General features: G+C 44.6%; 1 protein-coding gene across 1 annotated transcript in view; it reads left to right on the forward strand.

Moving 5' to 3' along the window:
* Window positions 1–10,801, forward strand: part of dpep2 (dipeptidase 2) — a 49,564-nt gene extending 38,763 nt beyond the window's left edge. Inside the window, exon 11 of the mRNA XM_067997568.1 lies at window positions 9,243–10,801. Coding sequence (XP_067853669.1) covers window positions 9,243–9,440 — 198 coding nt within the window. The 3' untranslated portion in view covers window positions 9,441–10,801. The remainder of the gene's footprint in view (window positions 1–9,242) is intronic.
* The last annotated feature ends 231 nt before the right edge of the window (window positions 10,802–11,032 follow it).

Below are 11,032 nucleotides of genomic sequence, written 5' to 3' on the forward strand. Positions count from 1 at the left end.
ATATTGTTCCAAGCAGGTCAAATCTGCCATCCTGCACAGATATCAGTGATAGTTACTTAGTGCACAAGTGATGATTAGTCAGGACAGCTCTAGCAATGATAACTATCCGTTACCGCTGGAGCATATATTAGTCTAAGTAGATCCGTACTACAAACTCAGCCACAAGGAGAGCCTGACAGTATTTTTAGCGGAAATAAAAGGACTCACAAAATAGAAAAGACATCACAGAAGCTGATGTACACAAGATGAAGTGTTATAGCTGTTGTGGTTCACGAAGCAGCCACTTAGACTGCATTAAAAAAACACCTACCCCAAGTATATCTGATGGCTTAGTTGGTTAAGGCTCATTGAACGTAAGGATTAAGAAAGTGCCCTATCTGATCCCAGGACAGTGCTGAGTTTGCTGTTCTCAGTAGTAGAGGGTTGAGAATGTTGACTTTGGCACCCCTGAATTATCGAGGAGAAAGTTGGCCAGGGCTCCCGCTCTTGATCATTATCCAATAATCCCTGTGGGGAAGTTCATATCTTTGACTATCAGATGAGGACAGGGTTGGCTGAGGTGTGACGCTCCCCACAATTGAATGCTCAACTGACACTGTCTAGGTTAACACATGAAGAATAGACACTTGGGAGAGGTACTGAGATATAAATCTCTGGAATAATAGCCGAACCAATAAGTCAACACTTTCAGGAGGTGAAGGGGGGGGGTGGAAACTGGTGGGACCCCTCCCCCACCACACTGACTGGTCAGGAAACAGATCAGATGGACTGACAGCAGTGCTGAATATTGTGAAACTAGTTATTTTAATAACAAATATATGTTTCCTATATTTCCAATTTGCAGCAATCCTGTAAAATTTTATAGCTGTTATTAGTTGGGCTGTGTCTCTTCCCATTCGCTTGCCCAAATGTCACTGTTCTGCCTGTCCCCACCGCCTGACTGGAAGTAGTTACCGGCTGATGTTACAGTCAGCATGTATTCTGCTCACTGACATTTTACACATGGTTCCTGTTCAAATTTAGAATCCAGAGTGTGGTTGATGTGCAAATGGATTGAACGTTGCTGTAAAACCAACGGGAACTTCCTCACAGGGGGTTTGACTGCTAACTGGGACAGCTAGTAACTTCCTGCACAGTTGACCGGGGAGGGAAAAAGTCGAGCATCAGGACTCAATCTTGATTCACACTCAATCCTGCAAGTATTTGTGGGTTTAGGCCAAGCGAGCAGCACCAGGCGTACCTAAAAATGAGGTGCCAACCTGGTGAAGCTACAACACAGGACTACATGCATGCTAAACAGCGGAAGCAACATGCTATAGACAGAGCTAAGCGATTCCACAACCAACGGATCAGATCAAAGCTCTGCAGTCCTGCCACATCCAGTCGTGAATGGTGGTGGACAATTAAACAACTAACGGGAGGAGGAGGCTCTGCAAACATCCCCATTCTCAATGATGGCGGAGTCCAGCACGTGAGTGCAAAACACAAGGCTGAAGCGTTTGCAACCATCTTCAGCCAGAAGTGCCGAGTGGATGATCCATCTCAGCCTCCTCCCGATATCCCTACCATCGCGGAAGCCAGTCTTCAGCCAATTCGATTCACTCCACGTGATATCAAGAAACGGCTGAGTGCACTGGATACAGCAAAGGCTATGGGCCCCGACAACATCCCAGCTGTAGTGCTGAAGACTTGTGCTCCAGAACTAGCTGCGTCTCTAGCCAAGCTGTTCCAGTACAGCTACAACACTGGCATCTACCTGACAATGTGGAAAATTGCCCAGGTATGTCCTGTCCACAAAAAGCAGGACAAATCCAATCCGGCCAATTACCGCCCCATCAGTCTACTCTCAATCATCAGCAAAGTGATGGAAGGTGTCGTCGACAGGGCTATCAAGCGGCACTTACTCACCAATAACCTGCTCACCGATGCTCAGTTTGGGTTCCGCCAGGACCACTCGGCTCCAGACCTCATTACAGCCTTGGTCCAAACATGGACAAAAGAGCTGAATTCCAGAGGTGAGGTGAGAGTGACTGCCCTTGACATCAAGGCAGCATTTGACCGAGTGTGGCATCAAGGAGCCCTAGTAAAATTGAAGTCCATGGGAATCAGGGGGAAAACTCTCCAGTGGCTGGAGTCATACCTGGCACAAAGGAAGATGGTAGTAGTTGTTGGAGGCCAATCATCTCAGCCCCAGGGCATTGCTGCAGGAGTTCCTCAGGGCAGTGTCCTAGGCCCAACCATCTTCAGCTGCTTCATCAATGACCTTCCCTCCATCATAAGGTCAGAAATGGGGATGTTCGCTGATGACTGCACAGTGTTCAGTTCGATTCGCAATCCCTCAGATAATGAAGCAGTCCGAGCTCGCATGCAGCAAGACCTGGACAACATCCAGGCTTGGGCCCATAAGTGGCAAGTAACATTCGTGCCAGATAAGTGCCAGGCAATGACCATCTCCAACAAGAGAGAGTCTAACCACCTCCCCTTGACATTCAACGGCATTACCATCGCCGAATCCCCCACCATCAACATCCTGGGGGTCACCATTGACCAGAAACTTAACTGGACCAGACATATAAATACTGTGGCTACGAGAGCAGGTCAGAGGCTGGGTATTCTGCGGCGAGTGACTCACCTCCTGACTCCCCAAAGCCTTTCCACCATCTACAAGGCACAAGTCAGGAGTGTGATGGAATACTCTCCACTTGCCTGAATGAGTGCAGCTCCAACAACACTCAAGAAGCTCGACACCATCCAAGATAAAGCAGCCCGCTTGATTGGCACCCCATCCACCACCCTAAACATTCACTCCCTTCACCACCGGCGCACAGTGGCTGCAGTGTGCACCATCCACAGGATGCACTGCAGCAACTCGCCAAGGCTTCTTTGATAGCACCTCCCAAACCCGCGACCTCTACCACCTAGAAGGACAAGGGCAGCAGGCGCATGGGAACAACCCCACCTGCACGTTCCCCTCCAAGTCACACACCATCCTGACTTGGAAATATATCGCCGTTCCTTCATTGTCGCTGGGTCGAAATCCTGGAACTCCCTTCCTAACAGCACTGTGGGAGAACCGTCACCACACGGACTGCAGCGGTTCAAGAAGGCAATTAGGGATGGGCAATAAATGCTGGCCTCACCAGCGACGCCCACATCCCGTGAACGAATAAAAAAAAAACTTGCTCAAATTAAAAGCATATTTAAATGTTCTGGTTTCACAGCGAAAGATATTCCCCTCAACTGACTCTGGAGTCAGAAAAGGAGCTGTTCGACTGTAAATTTCCAGCAAAATATATTAGAGAAATTAAAATAAGGATATGGATAACAGCTAGAAATAATTACTATTCACAATTTTTACCTCTAAGTTTCTTATGATTAATACAAAATACTAAAATGACGTAGATTAGTATCTACTGCAGTACTGAAGGAATGCTGCACTGTCGGAGGTGCCGTCTTTCAGATGAGACATTAAACCAAGCCCTGGGATAGGGCTGGCTTAAAACTTGAAGGGTTAAGGCTTTTTGAAATCATTTAAAAAAGTTTGGCACTTTGCTCCCAGCCCTGAGGCTGCCAGACACGCTGGCCTGTCGCAACCACTCCCAGGAGGTCAGGAAGCCTGCCAACATTATTTAAATGTCCCTGACCCCAGAAACTTAACGAGTGTCAGGGGGCATCCATACAGCAGGTGGAAGCCCTGACCCACTTCACTTCTGCTGGTGTATTTGGCTGAGCCGGAAATCCAGGCAACTAAATGAAGGATGAGTCAATGACTTGTCGTGAAGAATTCCCGTACCTCAAAGTTAAAAGCTTTCCCCTTCAGGGTCTCCTCCAACCACTGCACAATAACAGATGAAATAACCATTGAGGCAGAAAAACACCATCAGAACTAAATGTAAATTTAAGGCAGCTGAATACATTTGTTATTTTGCATAATTTAGCTCTGGCAACTGATATCTTCCTGTACTCCCAAGGGCTTCCTCATCTCTGATAATGTATATTTTAATAAAATTCTATATTATTTTCATATAGAAAATCTCCCATGCCATTGGTTATATGTGCTCAAAGTCTAAAGCACAGCTTTGTCTCACATATTTACATTATGAGCTGAGGAATAAAATATAACCGGAGGAGTGGGGCAAGGAGCAGAGCACAGATTGGAATGGTGAGTGAAACATAGCTAGGGGGCACAGAGTAGTGTGGGGGGGGGGGAAGAGGAAGACAGAAAATGATGCAGAGTAGGTGGGGGGAGAGAAAAGAGGGCTGAACTTTTCAGGTAAAACCACTGGACCTTCAGAGAAGTGGGAGCTGACCTGCCTAATATCACCAGAGACGTGGCAAACTGTAGTGAGCTTTCCAAATCAAAGACTGTATCTGGAAGAAAAGGATTTGATTGTCCAATTAGGAAATCAAGATGCATCTTTAAAGCAGCACATCTCATAGATGCATTTAAGGGAAAGCTAGATAAGCACATGAGGGAGAAGGGAACAGAAGGATATGCTGATAGGGTTAGATGAAAAGGGGTTGCAAGAGGCTTGTGTGGAGCATAAATGCTGGTTTAGACCAGTTGGGCCAAATGGCCTGTTTCTGTGCTGTAGATTCTATGTCATTTAAAAAAAATAATTGACTGCAAGACTGGGCATTCACAAAGCATGCCATAATGTCCTTTTGGTAACTCTTGTCCCTTGTTCAGTTCTAGATTCAGTGAAAGGCAACAGCCTTATGCTACATTCTCTTGAATTACAGTTCACCAGTGTGAGATATGGAGAGTGCCATTGGTGCATTCTGGGAATTCACCAGTTGGTGAGCCTCTTCATGCGGACAAGGCCCAGGTACACAATGCAAGCTGGGGAATAGAAAAGATCCAAGCTTCATTGCCCAAAAGATTGGGATGGGCCTGTGTGGGGGACACCTTTTGGAGGCTTTTTAAAGATAAAATGGCTGACTTTATGGCTAGGTTTAGTATCTTCTTTCAGAATTATATAATTTTTAATGTTTTACGTTATAAATGTGATTCTTAATTTTATAGAGTGGGACTTTTTAAGGGAAGGAAGCTGGTCAGTCAAAATGTTTGGTTTGTGGTTGTTGCTGGTTTCTGATTGGTAGGTTTGAAAAAAAAGTGAGCAATTTGATTGGTTTTGTGCAGTTGCTGGTTTTGTGAGGTTTCTGGTTCCTAATTGGTCACTTCTGCATATCTCTAATTGAGGAAATTAACATGGTTTATTTAAGAAATAGTGGTTAGTTGGACCAAATCAGAAACATGTGAGAAATAATTTCATTCAAGTTCTACGTTCCAAGTGCCACAGAATGACTTAAAAAAAAATCCCCTCTTCAGCATGATCCATACATTGTGCATCATTCTCTGTCCCAGGGGAACAGGTGACCCACTCTCAGATCTGTAAATGGCCAGTAGATAGTTTGTTAGAGTGGCCTGGGTGACTTCTCTCCCATCCTACTCTGTGGGTGAGCACTGAACAGCCAGTCTGCACCTCCTCCAGATGGTGTGGCTTGGATCAGAATTTCACTTTGTAGAAACCGGGTCAGTGTGAACCATATTCCAGCACAGCTCCAGCACCACACCACCGACTTGCTGAGGTTTTGTTCAGCGATATGATCTAATTCATGGGGATTTGAGCCGTGAGTTAACCTATTGATTGTTTATATTGGTCTGTACAGAATGCTGGTAGAACTGATGCAGCACAATTATTTGTAATTGTTTGTAATCTGTAAGAGTTAAAAAAAAATTGAAGTCACACAGTGAAGGATGGACAGGTTTAGCAATTTATCCATTAGTCCTGTATTGTTGTTAGCATCAGTAGACCACTAGTTCAGTTACAAAAAAAATAAACTGCATATGATTTTCAGAATAGTTATACAAGTAGTTGGTTTGCAGCTCCAACATAATAACTAGTACTATAATTAAAATCTGCAGATATTAATATGTTTATGATAGGTAATGGCTAAGAGGTCAAAATATGATGGAAAAGAACCATAGAAAGTGTTGCTGTGGAGTTTGTGCCAGAGAGTTGCAACAGTTTTTAGGTACTGCAATCACTAGTGTGAGCAAAGGTTGGTATTTCCGGCAGTTCGAGAACTAACATACACTTCCTTTGATTGGTATCTTCTAGAAATATAACTGTTGCAGTATGTTGCTCTCATTCTTTCTTACATTAAGAGTAAATGAGCAGTTGCAAGCTTTGCTATCTCCTTTCCTGTCCTTGACTCTTGACACGTTTTAAGCCAGGAGTTAGTATTTATTTGAACACAAAGCCTTCCTGCCTTTGTATCTATATGAATGTGCACAAAAGTGCTGGGAAATGTAGTTGGCTTTTAGTTTCCTTGGCCTGGATACTAACCTGGAGCCGGGAAAAGGGGGCAATTTTGGAATCGTTAAAAAATTTCAACTGGTTTCGCGCCCGACAGCCAGCCAGATTAACATGCTGGCTGCGTTGGATGGGAAAACAGTCGGGGAGAGATTGGAGTCTTCGGGGATTGGATCGGGGAGAGATTGGGGTCTTCGGGGTTTGGGTGGGGGGGTGGGTCGGGGAGAGATTGGAGTCTTCGGGGTTTGGATGGGGTCGGGGGGGGGGGGGTGGTCGGGGAGAGATTGGAGTATTCGGGGTTTGGGTGGGGGGGTGGGTCGGGGAGAGATTGGAGTCTTCGGGGTTTGGATCGGGAAGAGAGCGGAGTCTTTGGGGTTTGGATGGGGGGGTCGGGGAGAGATCGGAATCATTGGGGTTTGGATGGGGGTGTCGGGGAGAGATCGGAATCATTGGGGTTTGGATGGTGGGGGGGTGTCGGGGAGAGATCGGAATCATTGGGGTTTGGATGGTGGGGGGTTGTGGGGGAGAGATCGGAGTCTTTGGGGTTTGGATGGTGGGGGGTTGTGGGGGAGAGATCGGAATCATTGGGGTTTGGATGGTGGGGGTGTCGGGGAGAGATCGGAGTCTTTGGGGTTTGGATGGTGGGGGGGTGTCGGGGAGAGATCGGAATCATTGGGGTTTGGATGGTGGGGGGGTTGTCGGGGAGAGATCGGAATCTTTGGGGTTTGGATGGTGGGGGTGTCGGGGAGAGATCGGAATAATTGGGGTTTGGATGGTGGGGGGGTGTCGGGGAGAGATCGGAATCATTGGGGTTTGGATGGTGGGGGGGTGTCGGGGAGAGATCGGAATCATTGGGGTTTGGATGGTGTGGGGGTTGTCGGGGAGAGATCGGAGTCTTTGGGGTTCGGACGTGGTGGGGGGGCACACATCGGACATTGTGTGGGGGTTGGACAATCGCGGGATGTTTATAAGGTAAGCTTGGTGAGCCAGGGGGATGCACTCCTGCTCCTTCTGGCCCACATGCAGTGCAATAACTCATGGGTCCGACCCTTCTTGCCTCCTTACCTGCCATGATTCCTGTTGCCTGGGAAACCCGTGCTGGAGGCGTCAAATCGAAGGTCTATGAAATTCAATTTAAAATCACCTAATTAATGTGCTAATGAGGTAATTTGCTGTGATAAGTACCCGCCCGCCTGTACTTATCAACCTGCCTCCTGTGAGCAGGATACTCGCGTGCAGTCAAACGTACCTCCGTTAAACCCGGAAGTGGGCATGTTGGAGCCAGGTTGCGGTTGTGCTGCAAAATTGTACTATTTTAACTTCTGACCTGCCCCCACCCCACCCGTTCTTGGGGGTTAAAATTCCGCCCCCCCCCCCCCACCGTGCCTACTGATTGAGGCTTGATTTTTAAGAGTTGCAGCCTCATTGTACTCTCTATGACAAACAGTAAAAGAATTGGAAAGTTATTGTAGCTGTGAATTTCCCATTTACATAAATTCTGATTCCCAATATCTCTTCTTTCTGTGGTGTGTCCCTAGATACCTCGTCAGTTTAGCTTCAAGCTATTGTGTTCGACAGTCCCACTTAATCTCTGGAACTTGTAGCAAAAATATACATTTTTAATCTGTCCAGAAATACATAAAGAAAACTTTGGAGCTAAATGGTTTATCAGTAGCCAGACCTAGTAATTAGGTGATAAGAACCTGATTATTAAATGGCATTATGCCTGGAATCCATTTAGTTTATATTTATTTCCTTTCTTTAAAATCAAATTAAATTCATTTAAAGTTTGCAGTTAGGGAAATGGGTGGTATAGTGGTTAAGAATTTGGTCCTCTGAGAGCCGCATTGATCCAGTTTCTATGAGGTGTTGCCATAAAAGAAACCTGCCCAAACTTCTGCGCAATATCAGGATTGTGTGAGAAGTAGACCTGTCATACTAGCACCGTAGGGCTGCTCTTCTGAAGCTGGGTTTTGGGGCACTCAAGAGTGGAGGGAACCTTACTCAGCATCTGTGTTGACATTGTGCTTAATATGTCTCGTCACCCAAAAATAGAGGAGTTTCACTCCCCTACATTAACATCCTGTACCTTCATCACCACAAAAAAGAAATCAAAATTTAATAAGAATTTACTAAATTTTTAAGGACTGTTATGACAGAAAGGAGATGCTTAATGGACAAGTTGGCAGCTTGAAGCCTTTAAGGAAGAAAGAATTTGCATTTATATAGAATATTTCACGTCCTCAGGATTTCCTAAAGTGCTTCACAATCAATTAATTACCTTTGAAGTGTAGTCACTGTTATAATGAAGGCAAATGCAGCAGCCAATTTGCATACATCAAGGTCCCACAAACAGCAATGAGAAAAATGATGAGATAATCTGTCTTGATTTGGTTGTATTGGTTGAGGATAAATGTTGGCCAGGGCACCTTTTAATGCACTAGAACAGGCAGACGGGGCCTCAATTTAACATCTGAAAGATGATGCGCCTGACAATGCCTCAGTCTCCCAGTACTGTACTATGGCCTCAGGTCCTGGACTGAGGCTTAAACCCATGACCTGCTGACTTAGATGAAAGTGCTTCCACTGAGCCAAGTTGACACTTTAGCTGAGGCCCAATGTTTCCAGAAATTGATGTACTGATTGTAACATCAAATATGATGAGAAGTCTTTAGTTAGCATTTTTGTTTTATTCGTTCATGGAATGTGGGCGTCGCTGGCGAGGCCAGCATTGATTGCCCATCCCTAATAGCTGGGAATGTACCTCAGTGATTAGGCTTGCCATCAACAGTAAAAAAAAAATATGTTCATGAATGTTCAGCTGAAATGGATGATAAACATTTAAGCATTTTAAGTAGCTTCAAGGATAGCAACCAAAAAATAGAGTTTAAATTGCTAAACAAAATAATTTATTTTAAACAGGTAAAGGATGAACTGAAGAATTTGCCACCCAGCGAAGAGGAGATCCCCTTTCAGGAGGTTCAGAATTCTTGTCGCTTGAATCTCAGGAACCCCTTTCCATCTGCTAACAATTCACAAAGCAAAACAATGCCCTTTGCATTTACCATCGTATGTACAGTCACACTCCACATGATTTGCATCATTTTAACTGGACAGTGAATCCAGTCCACTGTCATTCAGCTGCAAAGCTGCTTCCAAGAGATTATGTGGAGGAGTGAGCTGGGACAAAAAACTTGTAACAATCTGGTTAGTCAGCAGGGTGATGATAGACTGAGGTAAATCAACCCCCTCACCCAGGATAAATAGATGACTTAAACTTATTCATCTCTAATTTCCACAATGAGAATTTAAAAAAACTGAGCACAACTTTTTCTGCTAACACATAACAGCTTGTTTATTCATTGCCCTGCTGAATAAATGGGATATTCCTACGGATGGCTAAACAAATAGTGACTAGTGCAGTAACTCAAACACCTCTTAGTATTCGATACTAGAAGTAAAATCTTTTGACAAGAACTAGTTCAGAAGTTAAAAATTTATGTTTCTCTTTACCAAGAATGCCCCATGCTCATGAAACTCATGCTTGCATTCTGGTGTTTCTGTGCCTATTCCACCTGCTTACTGCCATTTCTTTTATTATTACTGTGTTGTAAAAACATTCATAGGTTATAACAAACACACCTATTGTGCCATTTGGGCCAACACATCAGTTCTTTTTAAGGAAAAAAAACCTCCCCTTTCCCTTTGTTGTTTGTATTCCTGTTCCATGCACATATTCAAGAAGGAAAGCAGGCAGGTGACCTAGTCCAAGCCCTCTGCCAAGGCTGCTCAGTATCCATCTCCAGGAGTGACTATGGGTGACTGGCCCTTTGATTTTCCCTTTCTGTGAGACAATACCTAGCCTCCATTCAGCACCACCTCATACATGGCATTGATAGGGAACTCATTATGGGCAAGAGGGAACATGGAAGTCACACATGAACTTGTATCCTGCCACTGCACTGTACTATTCTCCAACAATGTTGTACCACTTAAGCAGCTACTTTATGAGGGGAGGGGAGGGGAAAGAGACATACTCTGGCCCAATACTGGCCACTGGACAAATAGTAATCAGTGAGATTATGGTTTTTTTCGATTAAGGATTAATAATCCATTTTGCAGACATGATCAATGTTATCCTGCGTACAGGCACTGTTCAGCCAGCTTCAGCTCTGTAGCATCCCTTAACATAGTTCCACATCTTGAGCTAGTTCACACTTTTGACTAAGCAACAGAATAAAACCTCAAAGATCTGCTGTAAAGTATTTATTAAAATAACAGTTGGGGAAAGTGCTGCGAATGCCTATTGCCCTTTCCCTCATCCGGTCAGCGCTTACAAGCATACAACTTAGTGTCTTCATAAATCACAAGATGCCACCAGTTAACTATCTAATTTTGTGAAGATACAATATTATTGTATAGTACTTACAATGTTCAGTGATAGCCATTGGAGTGCAAATAATGAGAACATTTTACAGTATATTGTTGGGTAATTGAATTTGCTGTTGCTCCAGATACTTTTTCTCCTATGCCCAACACAAAAGTCTGTTTCCACAGGCAAGAACTTGCTCCTTATGAACTGAAACATGACCATATTTGCACGGCAGCAATAGATGGCAGCAGGCCAAACTTTTTTTAAACCTTTAAGGTATGCACCGAAAATGGTACAGGATCACACCATACACTCCTCATCTCTCCAGCTGATGGACAAA

Source organism: Heptranchias perlo, chromosome 16 (genome assembly GCF_035084215.1).
Source record: "Heptranchias perlo isolate sHepPer1 chromosome 16, sHepPer1.hap1, whole genome shotgun sequence".
NCBI classification, from domain to species: Eukaryota; Metazoa; Chordata; class Chondrichthyes; order Hexanchiformes; family Hexanchidae; genus Heptranchias; species Heptranchias perlo.